Source organism: Callithrix jacchus, chromosome 3, assembly GCF_049354715.1.
Source record: "Callithrix jacchus isolate 240 chromosome 3, calJac240_pri, whole genome shotgun sequence".
NCBI lineage: Eukaryota > Metazoa > Chordata > Mammalia > Primates > Cebidae > Callithrix > Callithrix jacchus.
This window is the reverse complement of record NC_133504.1, coordinates 188,166,927-188,185,354: the sequence shown is the minus strand read 5'-3', so window position 1 is coordinate 188,185,354 and position 18,428 is coordinate 188,166,927. Positions and strand designations below refer to the sequence as shown.

The 18,428-nt window shown below is 49.0% G+C and overlaps 2 protein-coding genes across 11 annotated transcripts in view; one reads left to right on the top strand and one right to left on the bottom strand.

Annotated features, from left to right (window-relative positions):
- Nucleotides 1-381: 381 nt before the first annotated feature.
- On the bottom strand, nt 382-1,457 carry LOC118152038 (uncharacterized; the record flags this gene model as incomplete). Its single annotated transcript, XM_035292415.3, is given in 4 exon segments — nt 382-1,144; nt 1,147-1,191; nt 1,194-1,332; nt 1,335-1,457. Coding segments are annotated over 4 exon segments (921 nt in total), but the record flags the coding sequence as incomplete, so codon positions are not given.
- AFAP1 (actin filament associated protein 1) overlaps nt 750-18,428 on the top strand; it is a 177,365-nt gene continuing 159,686 nt past the window's right edge. For 6 of the 10 annotated variants that reach the window (XM_078367590.1, XM_035294159.3, XM_035294153.3 and 3 more), the window contains exon 1: nt 750-958. The gene's annotated coding sequence lies outside the window, so the exon portion shown is untranslated. Of the gene's footprint in view, nt 959-16,594; nt 16,709-17,393; nt 17,569-18,428 lie in introns of those variants that run through there. The other 4 variants (XM_078367588.1, XM_035294158.3, XM_035294152.3 and 1 more) reach the window with 2 other exon arrangements.

Below are 18,428 nucleotides of genomic sequence, written 5' to 3'. Positions count from 1 at the left end.
TCACTCCTTTTTTTTTTTTGGAGACAAGAGTCTCACTCTGTCCCCCAGGCTGGAGTGCATGCAGTGCATGATCTCTGCTCACTGCAATCTCCGCCTCCCGGGTTCCAGTGATTCTCCTGCATCAGCCTCCCGAATAGTGAGTAGCTGGGACTACAGGCACGCACCACCACGCTCGGCTAAGTTTTTGTATTTTTAGTAGAGACAGGGTTCACCATCTTGGCCAGGCTGGTCTCGAACTCCTGACCTCAAGTGATCCACTTGCCTTGGCCTCCGAAAGTGCTGGCATTACAAGCGTGAGCCACCACTCCCGGCCCTACTTTACTCCTAACGCTTCCAAATGTTTGTGTAATGACTAAAAGATGAACAGTGGATGGGACTTCGGGCGGCAGGCAATCCTGTTCCTAGTGCCTCAGTTTCCCTTTCTGTAAAGCAAGCCTGTCTCTTGCTCTCTGCCCAAAAATCCTGAGCTCTGGGCTTGAGATGAGAGCGTCCTGCTGAGCCAGCACCAAGTGGACGATGAGCTGGGCCTTCTAGGAGGCGAGGATCTGGCCAGCTCTGGGACCTGCCCTCCCGCGGGACCCCGCAAGCCCAGCCCCAGCGCCGCCCCGCCCAGCCTTCCTTTGTTTCCCCCAGGCCCCGCCCTCTCCGGGCAGCTCTCTTCCTATTGGCTGGGGGGCGGGCCCTGGGCGCCCGGCTCCGCTGGGGGCGGGGCGGCAAGCGGCGGGCGGGGCCGTGTGCGCCTGCGCGGTGTCCGTACCGGCCGAAACCTCTAGCCGGCAGCAGCTCCGCCGGCCGATCCGGAGCCCGAGCGAGGAACACGGGCTGAGGCTGAGGCTGCGGCCCCGCCCCGGGGCTCCATTGTTGAGGCGGCCGCGGCTCTGTCGGCTGCTCCGCCGCGCTCCATTCGGCCCAGGCGCCGCGGCGAGGAGGGAGCCCTGCGAGGCGGCGGCGGCCTGAGGTGAGACGGCGCAGCGGGCGGCGGGGTCTCCGGACCGGGTAGGGGTCTGTGTCCCGGGCGTGGCGGCTCCCAGCGGGGTCCGGGGTCCGGGTCCGGGGTCCGTGCGCCCTGGCTTTGTCTCGGCCTCGGGTGGCACCGGGGGCTCCGCGACTGCTGCGACGCCGCGTGGGCCAGCGCGGGGGTCCCGTCAGCCCGCGGGTGGGGTCCGGTCCCCACTGCTCCCCTCGACTGCATGGATCCGGGCGCGCGCTCCTGCCCGGTCCCCCGTGGGGTAGCTGGTCCCCGTGTGCCGCAGAGGGGACCCTGCGAGGAACCCACTCGTGGGGCGGGGTCCGGGTCACGGCGAGTGGGAGGCTCCGTCGTCCTCCCCGCCTCCCCCACGGCGTGGCTGCTTCGCCCGCGTCACTGACGGGACTGCGGGGACCCTCGGAGGTGGGGGTCCGTGACTCTGCGTGGGAGCTGCTTCCCGGCCCCGCACGACGGCTTCCTGAGTGTTTTGTCAACTATGGGGACGCTGCGTGGACCCGCGCGCGTTGCTCCCGGCCGCCCTGCGAGTGGAGATCGCTCCGCCCCGTGGCTCGTTTGGGGCGACCCCGTCTGGGGCGCGCGTGTACTGGGGGTCCGTGCGTGGGGCACCGTTGGTGGGGGCGTACTGCCCCCACGCCGAGATTTATCCTCTCACTTGCCCGGCGGGTGGAAGCGGGGGCGCGGGCCCGGGGCTGTCACGCAGTGGCCACACCGCCCTCTGCCCTGGCCGGGGGATCCCGGGGGGCGCCGGACTGTCACCGCGCGTCCCACCGCCGCGCTTCCTGCTCTGGCCCGCGGCTGGGCTCTGATTGGAGGGAGCAGGGCCCTTCTGCCCGGCGTTTCTTGATTTCTTCCGTTAGGAATGGGAAGGAAAAAAAAAAAAAAAAAAAGAAAATCTGGAAAGCCAGATTGAACTTTGTAGCTGGAGAAACTCTCCCAAGAATTTGGCGGGCTGGAAAATGCGTATGAAGCAGGAGCATCCACACCCACGGAATGAGGCCAAGGCAGTTACAGTTAGAGGTCAGATTTATGAGGGGAGAGGTGGGGTGAGGTCCGTGGGTGGGGAGACTCCGATCTCAGCTTGATGGGAAGACCTGATGCTACCCCTCAGACGCTGTATTTCTCAGCCACCAAAGAAGAGGAATCACTCCTTAGTGTATGCTTTGATCAAGCTTTTGAAAACCCTGTATGTCCCGGGAAGGAAAATCGAACGGGACGGTTTTCCCCTTTTAAGAGTGTTAAAGGTCCCAGAGACAAACAGCAGAAGGCTCAGGGAGCACGAAGACCCAACCTGAAGTTCTCTCTGAGCAAGAGATGGTGTGTAAGGAGCAGGCAGATGAGACAAAGCTGAGCTCATCACCGCAGCTGCGGCTTCTAGCCCTCTAGCTGTCAAGCAAGCCCTTCATCATTTGCCGTCTCTGCCCTCCCCTGTCCCAGACCCCCACTCTACCCCGCCTCTCCAGTCGTCAGCTCCTGCCGCCCCTGCCGCCCCATTGCTATGGTCTCTGTTAGGTGGCCCCCTTCTCTCTGAAGCTTTGCTTGTTCTCCGAAAGTCCTGTTCCTGAAGAGCTTATGATCTGCAAGGGCAGATGGGGTTTGGGCAGTACATGGTTAACTGTAGCACAGCTTGAAAAGTGCTCTGATAGATGTGGGCAGGCACCGTTTGCATGCCGGTAAATGAGAGGTCCTTTTTCAATACCATGAATCCAAGTATTCATGCTATTTTAAATCTGCAATTCTCTGACTCTCCAGAGGGTTTTTAGATTAATTTTTTTTTTTGATTATGTCCTAGCGCTTGTTGCTTAGTGCAGAGTACTTGATTAAAACTTAAGCAGGTCTGCTGGGCGCAGTGGCTCACCCCTGTGATCCCAGCACTTTGGGAGGCTGAGGTGGGTGGATCACTTGAGGTCAGGAGTTCAAGACCAGCCTGGCCAATATGGTGAAACCCCATCTCTACTAAAAATGCAAAAATTAGCCGGGCGTGGTGGCACATGCCTGTAATCCTAGCTACTAAGGAGACTGAGGCACAAGAATCATTTTAACCCGGGAGGCGGAGGTTGCACTGAGTAGAGATGGCGCCACTGCACTCCAGCTGGGTGATAGAAGGAGACTCGTCTCAAAAAAAAAAGCACTGCCTCTGGAATTTTCCCGGAAGCCCACCTCTTCTGGGCTTCAGTTTTCTCACCTTTGAGGGTCTGAAACTACAGAATTTCTAAGAGTCTTCTCTGCCCTATACCTTTAATTCTTTCAAGCAAATATAGCAGAGAAAAATTCTCTCAACGGCAATAGTATAAATAATGGAGACCTTTGAAAATGTGGGTTCTAAGGTGGAAGTTCCTTTTCTTCTTCCCCTTTCTTCCTTTTAAACAGCTTTGGTTACAGGAGTGTATACTTCTTCTCGGACTTAAGCGCCTTTTGGTGATGTCCTGCACAGTCTTCATAACCGTGGTTTATGTGCAGCGCTTTCCCTGCACCCAGTTGGTTGTTTTTTTCTCATTAATGGAGCTGTTGAGCAGAGATCTTTTTTTCAGGGGTATTGTATTGATCTTTTAAGTGTCATGTGAAGTATGTTCCAATCTCTGTAACATTTTATTTTGGAGAGTAAAATGGGAGTAAATGGAATTTTGAAGGTGCCTTGAGTAGATGTACTTGGCTTTGTGTAATAGTTTGAAGTGTAGTTTAAAATCACTACGTGTGGTTGGGCGCGGCGGCTCACGCCTGTAATCCTAGCACTTTGGGAGGCCGAAGCAGGCAGATCACGCAGTCCAGGAGATCGAGACCATCCTGGCTACCGTGGTGAAGGCCTATCTCTGTTAAAAATACAAAAGATTAGCTGGGCATGGTGGCACGTGCCTGTTGTCCCTGCTACTTGGGAGGCTGAGGCAGGAGAATTGCTTGAACCCGGGAGGTGGAGGTTACAGTGAGTGGAGATTTCACCACTGCACTCCAGCCTGGGCAACAGAGAGACTCCCTCTCAAAAAAAAAAAAATTACCACTTGTAAAAAATTGCATCGCATGTTGAATGACCTACAAAGAAGCTCCAATTCTAAGGAGTATGGCAACTAATTCTTTAAAATAGCAAGACCGGGTGCTGTGGCTTATACCTGTAATGCCAGCACTTTGAGAGGCTGAGGTGGGAGGATCACTTGAGCCCAGGAGTTAGAGGCTGCAGTGAGCTACGATCATGCTACTGCATTCCAGCTTGGGTGACAGAGTGAGCCCCTTTCTGTAAAACATAAAAAGGTAGCCGGGCACGGTGGCTCAAGCCTGTAATCCCAGCACTTTGGGAGGCCGAGGCGGGTGGATCATGAGGTCAAGAGATCGAGACCATCCTGGTCAACTTGGTGAAACCCTGTCTCTACTAAAAATACAAAAAATTAGCTGGGCGTGGTGGCGCATGACTGTAATCCCAGCTACTCAGGAGGCTGAGGCAGGAGAATTGCCTGAACCCAGGAGGCGGAGGTTGCGGTGAGCCGAGATTGCGCTGTTGCATTCTAGCCTGGGTAACAAGAGCGAAACTCCATCTCAAAAAAAAAAAAAAAAAAACTACCATAAAAAGGTAAATAAACAATCTAAAAATAAAATATGAAGCCCCTTTCCAATTGATCTCTTTGGTAAGGTGGGAATTCAATGTGCTTGAGTTTCTTAAAGCCACATTTCTCGGTAGAAAGGAGACAATTTTCTCTGCTATTCCTAGTTATTTGGATGATTATAGGGCTTAAAAATAGCCATTTGGTTAAGTCGTGAGCTACTGAATTACAGTTTTTGCTTAGCTCAGTAGGATTTGCCTTCATTTTGATTTGTATTCTTATCTTAATTTAGGAAAAGGTCTTTGTTATATGCTCCATATAACATATAAACATGTAAAGTACTTTGTTCTTTTAGGGCATCTGGTTTTAGGAGAGGGCTTCAAAACTCGACCAGATTTTCTTTATGGTTTTCTAGATTCTATTAATGTTTGAATAAAACGTCACTAGTTAATGCTGCTTGGAGAAGACAGAGGCCATATTTTGAACTCTGCATTTCAGAGTTGTCTTCCCTAGCCCTGGCCTGGGGTCCCAAACAGAGAACTTCATTCGCTCTTTCACTGACGCATGCGCTTTACTTCCATGTCATCGGTATGCTGTCCTAGAGATTTGCTGTGGCTGCGTGGAGTGTTTCGGGTAAGAACTGACCATCCTTCTCTTTTGTTGGATGAGGAGTCTGTAAACCATCTTGTTGCCTTTAGTATTATTTGCCCGGAACTGGAAGGTCGGAGATAAAGTTTTCTTAGATTAGAAGTCGAAGTCTTTGGTATCTGCCTTCCCCTGTCTCCCATGTCACCTGCTGGTTCTTGTTTTTTCGTTTTTCATTTTAATGTTTTTATTGGATGGGTGTCTATTATTGCAGGCTACCTCAATACATTTTGGATATTGACAAGACATAAGTATGACTAACATGTAAAAAATAACTTACTCTAGTTCTTTGGAGCAGAGGCCTTGACTTCGATATGTGGCCTCATGAAGGCTTTTGTTAAGTCCAAGTACTTTTCTGAACTTAGTTCCCTCACCGGTAAGATGGGTAGTTGTTAGTAATACCTGTCTGCCTACTTCAGGAGATTGTTTTGAAGATCAAATGCAATCATGAATGTAATGGAGTTTCGTAAATTTTAAATAAAATATTGTATTGCCAAAGATGTAAAAAAGCTGCCTCCTTAAGAATGGAATGAATCCGGGTTTTCCTCCGAAGTCCCGAATGTTTAATGTTGAGAAGTCTCAATGTTGCGCGGGGCAGCCTCATTAGGGTTGTCTTCTATCTTTCACTGACCAGCACTGTTTACAGTTAGCATTGGGGAGCATCAGGTTCGTGTCTCAGCGATCATTAATGTTTTGCTCATTACTGAATGTGTGTGGTTTAGTCTTTAACAGTCTCTTCAATTATTTACATTCCCATGTAAAAAATGAAGTAACGAGTGTTGTTTCCCATGTAAATAACATTCCCAGGCTTTAATGAAGCATCATTTCTTGTCATTTCAGTTTTTTTTTGAGACCGAGTTTCGATGTTGTTACCCAGACTGGAGTGCAATGGCACGATCTCGGCTCACCGCAACCTCTGCCTCCTGGGTTCAAGCAATTCTCCTGCCTCAGCCTCCCGAGTAGCTGGGACTACAGGCGCATGGCACCACACCCAGCTAATTTTTGCATTTTTAGTAGAGATGGGGTTTCATCTTGTTGACGAGGATGGTCTCAATCTCTTGACCTCATGATGCACCCGCCTCAGCCTCCCAAAGTGCTGGGATTATAGGTGTGAGCCACCGTGCCCGGCTGACATTTCAGTTTCTAAGTGCCCTGTCTTGAGGTTGGGAAAGCTAAAGGGCAGTCAGAGGTCGAGGTCAGCAAAGCATCATCTTTGACCTTTGAAATCCAGCAGCAGGCCTCACAGTGAACCCCACTCCAGCACCCAGGAGCTTTCTCTGCACCTGCCTCCCCTCCAGCCACCTCAGAGGCTGTGTATGCGGTGTCAGGGGCCTGCTGCCCTTCCTCTCCTCCGCCTTTTCCTTCTCTTCACCAGCTTCTGCTGCATGCCTCTGATGTCCCAGACAGTGTCAGTGGGAGTACAAAGGCTAGTAAACCTGGCCCTGGTCCTCAAGGAATTTATATTTCATGTGCAGATATTAAGTTCTACTGTCATATATAGTGTTGACACACACGGATACAGATTTTCTGTGAAGTGCAGAAACACCATTCTAGAAGCAGAGAAGCAGAGGTGGGACTCGTGACTTGCACCTGGAGAGCTGGAGTTCTTGGTCTAGTGGGAGAAAGTGACCTGGACATCATTTCAGTGCAGCTGAATGAGGGCTGGGAAGGGTTCCCTTGGGGCTTCTGCGGCTGGCTTGGTCTGGTGTCTAGTCTCCTGCGTGGTACCTAGAGTTTATCGGTAAGATGAGCATTGGTAGGTTTCTAAGTGAAAGGAAAGGCGATCATTTACCTGAAACCTAAATTTATAGGTGTTCTGGGCCATTTCTAATCCACCAAATCTGTTTTGTCAGAACAAGTCTATCATCTGTTGTTTTGGATGGAATGTGGCCAGCCCTGCCTTTGGATGTAGGGAAATGAGGAAACACTCGTCAGGTGTCAACACCGTGCCAGACACTCTGTTAGGGGTTCCCACGTAAATCACTTTATTCATTTCTATTGCTGCTTTAACACATTTCCACAAATTTAGTGGCTTAAAATAATCCAACGTGTCATCTCACAGTTCTGTGGGGTAGAAGTCTGACGTGGGTGTCACTAGGTGAAGTCACCATGTGGCTGGACTGCATTCTTTGCTGGATAATTGTTTCCAAGCGCTTTTGGCCAAATCTAGTTCCTTGTGGTTGCAGGACTGAGGAGCCTGTTCCCTTGCCTGCTGTTGGGTGGGGGCTGCCTCTGCTCCTGGGCCTCTCTGTGGTCCTTGTGTATGGTCCCATCAGTCCAGAACTAGCTTGGGCTCTCCCATTTCCCCTGTGCGCAGTTCTCTTCTTCCGCTCAGAGTAAGGTCTGTGTTCTTCAAGGCTCATGGGATTAGATTGGAGCCCCCTGGATAACACAGGATGCTCTTCCTAAGGCCTGTGGCAAAGCCCCTTTTGCCAGGCCATGTGATACTCACAGGTTTCAGGGGTTAGGAACTCCTCCCACAGTTACCCATCCACTTACTATAGCAGCCTGGGAGGTGGTTTTTATTGCCTCTGGTTAACAGATACCACATTTTTTGGCAAATTGACAGGAACATGGCGATCTCTCTTTTTTTTTTTTTTGAGACAGAGTCTTGCTCTGTTGCCCAGGCTGGAGTGCAGTGGCACCATCTCAGCTCACCACAACCTCCGCCTGCTGGGTTTAAGCTATTCTCCTGCCTCAGCCTCTGCTGGGATTACAGGTGTGTGCCACCATGCACAGCTGATTTTTGTATTTTTAGTAGAGATGGAGTTTCACTATGTTGGCCAGGCTGGTCTTGAACTCCTGACCTTGTGATCTGCCCGCCTCAGCTTCCTACAGTGTTGGGACTACAGGCATGAGCCACCACGCCTAGCCATGATGATACCTCTTAAATGAAAAAACCGTTCCTCTGACTTGATGTGAGGCTTTTGGTGAGGTTTATAGCAGTGGAGACGGGTCCAACAGAAACGGAGCTAAACTTTGTGTTTTGGAGTACTTAGATGGCCTGCTCTGATTACACACGTTTTGCTAAGAAGTCATTTGAGTAATTCCTCTACTGGAAGAAACACCCATATTGGGAATTTGGGACCTTGCCTTTTCAAGTTCTACACAAAGGACTCTTCATGGGTCAAAAAGTACATGATTCCATGTCCATTTCTAGAATGGAAACAGCTGAATTAACGCGGCAGTGATTCACATTCTTGAGTTTTAGAGATTCTGATTGTTTTGAGGCTGAAGCAAAAAGCCCAATACACAATGTTTGTACCTTTATTACTAGTTAGGAATGGGGTGCATCCCGCGGTCAAGGAAGCAGCTGCTGCTGGCAGTGACCAAGTACTTCACCACCAAGGAGGGCCTCACTTCAGCGTGCGGCCTTTCTGATTTTTCTTATGAACTTTTTTTCTTATGCAGTAAATGACAAACTCTGTCTTGAAATACATTTCCTTTAAGAAACCAGAGTCTGCAATCTTAAGGTTTTGAACCCAGCTTTCAGAAATTTATGAACTCCCCATAATCCTGTGCAAAAATGTTGTGTGTTGTATGCATTCATGTGTGTTTATGGGGAGATGATCTATAGCTCTCCATACATTTTCAGAGTGGTTGAATTCCAGAAAGTTTTAGAGCACACCACTTGGGCCTGGTGTGGTGGCTCATATGTGCAATCCCAGCACTTAGGGAGGCTGAAACAGTAGTATCCACTGAGGTCGGGGGTTCAAGACCAGCCTGGGCAACATAGTGAGACCCCCACCTCTACCAAAAACACAATCTGCTGGGCGTGCTGCTGCACGCCTGTGTGTCTAGCTGCTTCGGAGGTTGGCCACCTGATCCCAAGAAGTTGAGGCTGCGGTGAGCTAGAGCTGCGACCCTGCACTGCAGCCTGGGCAGCAGAGCAAGACCTCTCTCTTAAAAAAAAAGGACACTCCACTTAGTGTGATATTCTTGTTCGTCAACTATCAGATTTTGTTTAAAAATGAAATACTTGTTTTTATTGAGGTTGTACAGGCACACAGGTCTAAGAGTCAGAAATGAGCACGTCTTAGAACAGAAGCCAGCAATCCCCTCCCTTCCCCTTCTCCACCCTCATTCCTGCTTCTTGGAGGATTCTGCTTTCATGTTTTAGTCCTTTCTTCTAGATAGTTTATGTGAGACACGGAGCAGTCCTACTGGAGATAACAACTATTCAGGTCAGTTACCCTACCCCCTCCTCCTTTTGCCCACATTTTTCTCCCCCTCCTCTCAGTATAATTATTGTGATAGTGAGGCCAGGCTCGGTAGCTCCACGACTAATCCCAGAATTTTGGGAGGCAAGGCAGGCAGATCTCTTGAGGCCAGGAGTTGGAGGCGGGCCTGGCCAACAAGTGAAACCCCGTCTCTACTAAAAAACACAAAATTTAATCAGCTGTAGTGGCACACACCTCTAGTCCCAGCTGCTCATGAGGGTGAGGCACAAGAATACTTGAACCTTGCAGGTGCACATTGCAGTGAGCCGAGATTGCACCACTGCACTCCAGCCTGTGCGACAGAGGCAGACTCTGTCTCAAAAAAAAAAAAAATTACTGTGATAGTGTGACACATAGTACAATAGTGTGTATCTTTAGTATTCATCCTGGGTTTGGCCCCGAGCTCCTACAGCCCTTGTATTTCCTGACTGATAGGAGCGTCACTGGTTTGAATATTTGGTCTTAGGTTTCAGTTCCTGACACAAAAGCTTCTAAGACTCTTGGACTCTCTGGAGTGATAGGAGTGTCTATTGTCTGATAATGAGAGGACAGGTGGCTTCAGGCCCCTAGACAGGTTCAGGATTAGGGCTGGTTGTCAGAAAGACCCAGGCATGATTAAAGAGTTGAACATATCAGCCCCACCCCTACTTCCTCTGGGGAGGGAAGACGGGCTGGAGATTGAGTCAGTTACCAGTGGCCAATGATTTCATCGGTTACGTCTATGTTATGAAAACTCCATAAAACCCTCTGAATATTGAGTTTGGAGAGCTTCTGGATTGGTGAACTCATTCGGTGCTGGGGAGGTAGTACTCCCAGGGAGCCCGTGGGAGCCCTGAACTCCCTGCCCCATGGCAGGACGCTCCCTGTGCGTCTCTTGCATTTGGCTGTTCCTGTGTTCTGTTCTTTATAATAAACTAGAAAGAGTTAGTGCCACTCACTTTGGTTCTGTCACCTCTCAATTTTCCAGCAACACTGTGTGGCAGATAATGTCCTCATTTTGCTGGTGACAAAATGAGATTGAGACATTGAGTAACTTGTTCGAGGTCACATAGTAAGTGGAATTCAAGCTCTGATTCCGAAGCCTGTGGTTTAACCAGCATGCTGCCTCCATGGCCTCTTTATTTGTTATGATTTTTGGTGTGTCTAGGTCCCGACACCAAGTTGACCGTTGTGCCCAAGAGCTATTATAACGGAGCTTTTGGCGGCCCTGCCGAGAACAGAGCCAGCACCTCTGGATTCCTGCTGTGAGCTGCAGGCCGCTCCCTGTAGCCCTTGGCTGATCTTCCTCATCCACTCCCTCCCTAGTTCAGTAGTTCCCGAGTGCCACCTCTGTGGAGGAGGAGAAGGCAGCGTTCCAGTCCAGGTGGGGCTTGCAGGTACACACAGGCAGAGGCAGCTGTGCATTGAGCTGACTGACTGTAGGCTGGGACAGTGTGGCTCCAGAGGTGCAGAGAGAATGTTCTGGGACTGCAGAGGGAGTATGTGCTTCTGAAAGGGAGGAAGGGGGGCAGGCACCGCAGAGCAGGCGTGTTTGGGTTGGACTGTGAGGGAGGAGTTGGATTTCCACATTGGAACTGAACAGCTGAGGCCTTCTCAGCAGTAGGAGATTACAACCATCCAGCTCAAATGTTCAGCTTTCCCTGAATTCTCTTTGTTTTTTAGTGCAGTGCAGTAAGTTTTCAACAGAGAAAAAGCAGCCACCCCCATGTCGTTAATGTTCTGCAAATCCTATGTTTGGTATCTGATGCGTAGCAGTTGGGGGCAGGCTGGGCCTTAAGAGAAGAGCCTGTGTGTCCACCTGTTTGGACATCAGTCAGGTGTGGCACAGGGCAGTGATCCCTGCCTGCTCCTGAGAAACTCAGTTGCACTTTTATGTGGAGAGGACAAAGAAAGCTATTGTACAGGGTGCAGGAGACATCTCGCCTGCAAAGCAAGGCACAAAACACTTAGTCTGTGCCCCGCATGAGAAACCTAGCGGAACTGTGTGCTGAGCCCCACCCCTGCCTCCTCTCTTGAGAGCGAACTGTTCTTTGTGCCATGGTGGGAGGCATTTCTGAAGCCTCTGGGAAGGGAGTGATGTTACTTGCCCACTGAGCCTTAGGGGCAGCACCAGGTGCTGTGGCTGAAACACAGGCCTTGGCCAGACCTGGCTGGGCATGTTGTGAACTACAGAATCTTGGAGAAGTCATTTCGTCTCTGAGCCTCTCATGTAAGATGGGGACCAATGTGGCCCTCGCAGGAGGGCAGACAGGTGGACCGAGTTTGCAGAGCTTTGTGTGTGTGCGGCACACAGCGGATACAATGGCACTGACTGGCATTATTGGTAGTAATAGGTTTCATTCAGGAATAAAACTGGTAAAGTAGGCTGGGCGCGGTGGCTCACGCCTGCAATCCCAGCATTTTGGGAGGCTGAGGCGGGAAGATCACAAGGTCGGGAGGTCGAGACTAGCCTGGCCAATATGGTGAAACCCCATCTCTACTAAAAATATAGAAATTAGCCGGGCGTGGTGGCGTGCACCTGTAGTCCCAGCTACTCAGGAGGCTGAGGCAGAAGAATTGCTTGAACCCGGGAGGTGGAGGCTGCATGCTGTGAGCCGAGATAGCGCCACTGTACTCCAGACTGGTGACAGAGTGAGACTACCTCTCAAAAAACAAAACCAAACCAAAAAGCTGGTAAAGTATTTTATCCAGCCTGGGTACGTTTGCTAGAGCTGAATGAAAGAGCTTAGAAAAAAGATGACTTGACAAACAGCCCAGCGGAGGAGTCAAGCGGGACTTGTTGAATGAGTGAAATCTGGACTATTGACAGACCTGCTGTGTCCCAGGCACAGTGATCTAGTGTGTAAACGGGGCACGGCTGACTGAAGAATTCTGATCATGACAGTCAGGAAGGGATTGGGGGTGTCTGCGTTGGTCTATGTATTGTCATAGACCATAGGAAACGACAGAGCATTTAGATGGGAGGCAGACTTTTCATCTCTATAGCTTTACTTTCACAGAACAATTCCATCATAATTTGAAGATTTTTGAGTCGAAACTACATTGTTCTGCTATGTGTTTTGGGGCAAATTTATACATACACATTGGCTTACGTATTTCAGATGACACAAGAATATATGTGTACGGTAAAAAGCTGAAATTTGCATTCCCCCTTCTCTAGAAGTAATCACTGTGAAGATTTAAGTCTGTATTCCAGCCATTTTGTATATTATAAATACAGTGTGAATACAGGAGTATATATATGTATATGCATTTACGATATGTATATATACACACACACATATATACATGTATATACATATATAAACACACATATGTATGTGTGTGTATACATACATATATATATATCATAAATATTTAGAGATGGAATATTGCTTTGTTGCCCACGCTGGCCTCAAACTCCTGGGCTCAAGTGATCCTCCCCCCTCAGCCTCCCAAGGTTTTGGGATTACAGGTGTGAGCAGCCGCGCCTGGCCTGTGAACGTGTTTCCTAATGCTCCTCCATGTGCCGGGCATTGTTCTGAATGCCTTATATGTGCAAATCCACTTAATTTTTAGAGCAGCTCTACTGTTGTGACCCTTTTGCAGTGAGGAAACTGGGCCACAGATAGGCTGGGGACCTTGTCCAGCATCACACAGCCAGTGCTGTTGGAATTGAGGTCTGAACCCACAGCTGGCTTCGGAGCTCTTAGCTGTTAGGCAGACGGCACACCCAAACCTTAGGGCTACCTCCCAAGCCTGGCCTCCAATACTGGCTCACCTGAGCTCTGCTGGAGCTGTGTATGTGAGGGTTCTTTCCCCTTTAAGAACACAGGTCTTGCAATTGTCCGAAACCCTGGTAGGACTGCTTGAGGACCAAAAACAGGGATTCTTCAAGCCTGCCCCAAGGCCTGATCTTGATTTAGCCACTTGAAAGGTAGACTGGAAGAGAGTAATTTTGCGAGAACAAAAGGTCATGATGGCTGGGCTGACTCATCCCAGGGAAGAGACACTCCAGCAGCCGTAGGACTTGGCCACTTGGTGGAAAAGGAGGAGGTGACCTTGACTGCAGAAACTCAGCCCCAGTCCCATCTTCGTCCTGGAGCCTGGCCACCCCGTTTGCTTCCCTTCTCCATGGGTAGAGGGTGTGGGGAGCTTTCCACCCTGGAGGCTGAGCAGTGCGGCTTCTCACCAGGGCAGGTATTTGTCTGTGGGAATACAAACAGCATTCTCATAACCAGCTCAAATACTCCTGAACCGCTTTTTGTAGGGGGCGGGGGGTGGGGCAGAAGTTCATTTTCACTCCTAGGTACCTTTTCCACTTTTACTGCTGATAACTGTGTTACAGATTAAAGTTTGATTTTTGATTCTGAAGAGGGCTTAAGACAGTGAGATAGGAGGGTACATCCGAGTCTGCTGAAATAGAGCCGTGGGGTAGTGTAGGAATATCTCCTCTTAATTAAGGATCATGCACTTTATAGGGGCCCCCTGAGCCTGGGCCCTGGTCCGATGGGATTAGTGCCCTTAGAAGAAGAGAAACCAGAGAGCCCCCACTGCCCTGGCGTGAGGAAACAAGAAAGGAGGCTGTCTGCGAGCCAGGAGGAGGCCCTTCCCTGGAACGGAGTTGGCCGACACCTTGATCTTGGACTTCTGGCTTCCAGAACTGTGAGAAATAAATTAATGTTTGTGAGCATTAGAAGTCATGTGCACCTAAGTCGAAAAATCAAAACATGCCTTGTATTTGGGTGACCCCTGTAAGTCTGGATACCACCGTACCTTGTGTGAACACAGAATGCTAAGGCTTAGGATCAACAGGCTTGTTCTGAGACATCTTGCGCTTCTCCCTCCGGTAGAGTGGGGCAGCAGCAGGAACTCGGAGCTGTTGGGCATCTGTTATTCGTCAGCATTTTACACGTGGTGTTCCATTTAGTGAAATCTTGGAGGTAAAAGTATTAATGATGAAGATGGAGGCTTAGAGAAGGTAAGAAAATTGTTCAAGGTCGCATAATTTCTTAAGGGGAAAGATGAAATACTCGATGAACGCAGCAGTTGGACTTCAAGGCCCTTGATCTTCCCTTAACATGTGGTTCCTTCCCTGGTTGGTGGGGAGTGACTGAAGAATGCAAAGAGGCCGTGTTTTGTGGAACGAGGGCCTGGAGGGGTATGATGATCTCTCCAGGCTTGGGATCTGCCATGCTAGGCTTCTGAATGGTATAGATTGGCCAGGTAGAGAGAAAACCCTCATTTAAGACTTATTCTTTGGGGGAAATGAAGGAAGACCCCCCCCCCCCACCGTATGAGAACAGTCAGAAGTGACTTTCTCAGAGCTGCTGCGGCAAGGGAGTTGGCTCCGTCACTTGCTTGTGGCAGAGACTCACGTGCAAGTGAGTGGCGGATGAGGAGTGGGGAAGCTTCAGGATGAGGCTGTTGTGGGGGCAGAAGCGGGGTATCCTGTGTGATTGGTTAGGGGTGTATTTGGCTCTCTCTGTATGATCCTAACTGGGAAACGGGCGGAAATCAGGGTGGCTGTTCGTTTTGAGTCAAGTCCTGGCCACCTGGGACAGAGTTGTCATTTAGCTTCACGGGTCGTGGAGAGAGCAGTCTGCCTTCCTGTCCGACGTACTAGTCTGGCTGGCTTCCTGGCTGTTTATTGTAGGTAGGGGTTGGTCTCCTCGGCAGGCAGCTGCAGGGTGTGGTCTGAGCCTTGTCTTAATACATCGTCTGTCTGTATATTCGGGCTCTCATTTTTCTTGTCAGTAAAAATATCAAATGACAAATTGGATATGTTGGGAATTTTTTAGATGTATGTATCCCCTGGAAGAAGTTTTCACATTGACATTTAATCAGAGTGAATATGAATGATTGAGCCATTTGTCTTGAAAGCTGAAAATAGGAATCTTCAGCAGTACTATCTGGGCACCATTACCTCTCTGCCCACTGCTGGGGAATCCGCTTTAATCCACAGCCGGCTCGTCGTCCACCCGTTCGTGGTTGATCAGTTCTCTCTGCATCTTGTCTTCCGTGCATTTCGTTGTGTGTTAGTGTTAGCTCTTCCACCTCATCAGTGTGGTTTATTTGTGTGACCTTTGCTGGTGTGGAGTTGTTTGTGGCATCTGTGAATTGGAAGGGACTGGAGAGGTCTGCTAGGTGAGCCAGTGATTTTAGAGAGAAACTGAAATACAGGGGAATGGGCCAGCTTTTTTGGTGGCAAAACCAGGAATAGAAAGCAGTGTTCTTTCTGCCACAACGTGATTGAAGGAAAGCTAAATGTGGGCCTAAGATACTGTGTGACCGACTTCCATTTATCTCTCACAGAAATTTTAAATTGACGTTAATGTGTTGGCAGAAATATAAAAAGTACGGACTTGTTTACATAGAAGGTATCTTTTCTCCTATTCATTTCTTTTTTCTTTTCAACATGATTGAGAAGACATTGTTATACACCGAATGTTTGCCTTCCCCAGATTCTTCTCCTGGAGCCCTAGGCTGCAGTGTGATGGTATTGGGGATGAAACCTTTGGGAGCTGATTAGGGTTAGATGAGGTCATGAGCGTGGGCCCTGGTCCAATGGGATTAGTGCCCTTAGAAGAAGAGAAGCCAGAGTGTTCCCACTGCCCTGGTGTGAGGAAACAACAAGAAAGGTGGCTGTCTGCGAGCCAGGAAGAGGCCCTTCCCTGGAACCGAGTTGGCCGACACCTTGATCTTGGACTGCCAGACTCCAGAACTGAGAAGTAAACTAATGCTTAAAACACACAGCCTGTGGTATTTTGTATGGTATTTGCCTGTGGTATTACGGCCATCGGAGCTGACTGAGAGAGATGGTTCCAGAATACTGCAGTCTGTGTCTAAGCTGGTGATGCCAGGAAAGGACATGCGGTGGTACATTCCTTTACATGAAGACAGCACTGCGAACCCAGGGCTTCTGTTCATGTCTTAGTTGAGTGTCGTCTTCTTATAATGGCTTCTTAAGTTGTCCTTTTCCTCTCTGATTTACCTTATATATCTGGATTACATCATATATGGTATGATTTTATGCTTTTTTTTTTTTTTTCGAGACAGGGTTTCATCATATTGTTCAGGCTGGTCTCGAACTCCTGACCTCAGGTGATCCACCCGCCTTGGCCTCTTAAAGTGCTGGGATTACAGGCGTGAGCCACCACACCCGGCCAATTTTATGCTTTAAGCATTTTATGTCTATACAAACTTTTTTTTGTTTTTTTTTTGAGACAGAGTTTCGCTGTCATTACCCAGACTGGAGTGCAATGGCACGATCTCCGCTCACCGCAACCTCCGCCTTCTGGGTTCAAGCAATTCTCCTGCCTCAGCCTCCTGAGTAGCTGGGATTACAGGTGCGCACCACCATGCCCAGCTAATTTTTGTATTTTTAGTAGAGATGGGGTTTCACCTCGTTGACCAGGATGGTCTCGATCTCTTGACCTCGTGATCCACCCGCCTCAGCCTCCCAAAGTGCTGGGATTATAGGCGTGAGCCACCGCACCCGGCCAACAAACTTCTTAGTGATTTTATTTTATCTTACTGACATGCTGCTCTTGCTCTGTTGCTCAGGCTGGAATGCAGTGATGTGATCACAACTCACTGTAACCTTAAATTCCTGGGCTCAAGTGATCCTCCTCCCTCAGCCTCCTAAGTAGCTGGGATTACAGGTGTGCCACCATGCCCAGCTAATTTTTAAATTTTTTGTAGAGACAGGGTCTTGCTGTGTTGTCCAGGGTGGTCTCAAACTCCTGGCCTCAAACGATCCTCTTGCCTCAGCCTCCCAAAGCACTTGCATTGCAGGCATGAGCCCCCGTACCCTGCCCAGTTATTTTTCATTGTTAAGATCAAGGACAGATTCCCTGTCTTGGCATTCAAGGTGTAGTGTGCAAGTTTGGATTTCAGTTTTTCTATTATTGTCAGCAACCTTGCACTCCAGCTTGTTGCCTAAGCCCTTTTCCGAAGCCCAGTCTGAGAGCTGCGCTTAGAATTGATACTTTCTCATCTCTTCATCTTCTTCACTTATGTTCTTATCTCCAGCTGGGACGTCATCTCCACACTTCTGCATCTTATAAAACTTCTCATCCTTCAAGACTTGGAAGACTTCCTTTTCATCATCCTGCTCTGACATCCAAGCTAGAATGAGTCTTTCTTTCACCGAACTCTGATAGTACTTAATAGTTCTTGTGCTTCAATTTCACAGCAGTCCTGTGTGGTAGGTATTATTATTTCCCAGTTTTTCTTAGTTACATTGAAAATATTTACTGTAGTCTCACATTTTGGATATGTCATATGAGTGATGCAGCGGCATGCAGAGGCCCTAGAGAGTGGAGAGGAAGTCCAGCTCACATCGCCGCCCTGGAACCACGGTTGCCAGTTTTTTTTAAAAATTCCTTCCAGGGATAGTCTGTCTATATATGTCTTCTTTTTAAAAACACAGATACTGGCATAAGATAAACGCTGTTCTCCACCAGTTCCCCATTACTAAGTATTTAGGTCGTTCCCAACCTTTTGTAATAATAAATGCTGAGTTGTAAATAATTCTTGCATATTTGCATGAATATGTTCACAGGATGCATTGCTAGAAATGGAATTGCGGGATCCAAGGTTCTGTGCATGTTAAATTTTGACAGGGAATTCTGGATTCCCTTCCATTAGGATCATACCATTTTACTACCTCACTGTCAGTGTATAAGGGCGCTGTTTCTATTTCCTGAAGCTGAGAGAAATTAGATAGGTGATCTGCCTGGTCTCATAGGATGTGTGCTTCACTCAGGACCTGAATTTAGTCTTTTAATTTCTTTCTTTCTTTTTTTTTTTTTCTGATACCGAGTCTTGCTCTGTGCAGTCTCGGCTCACTGCAGCCTTCACCTCCTGGGTTCAAGTGATCCTTCTGCCTTAGCCTCCCGAGTAGCTGGGACTACAGGTGTGAGCCACCACGTCTGGCTACTTTTTGTATTTTTAGTAGTGATTGGGTTTCACCGTGTTGGCCAGGATGGTCTCGATCTCTTGACCTTGTGATCCGCCTGCCTTGGCCTCCCAAAGTGTTGGGATTACAGGCATGAGCCACCGTGC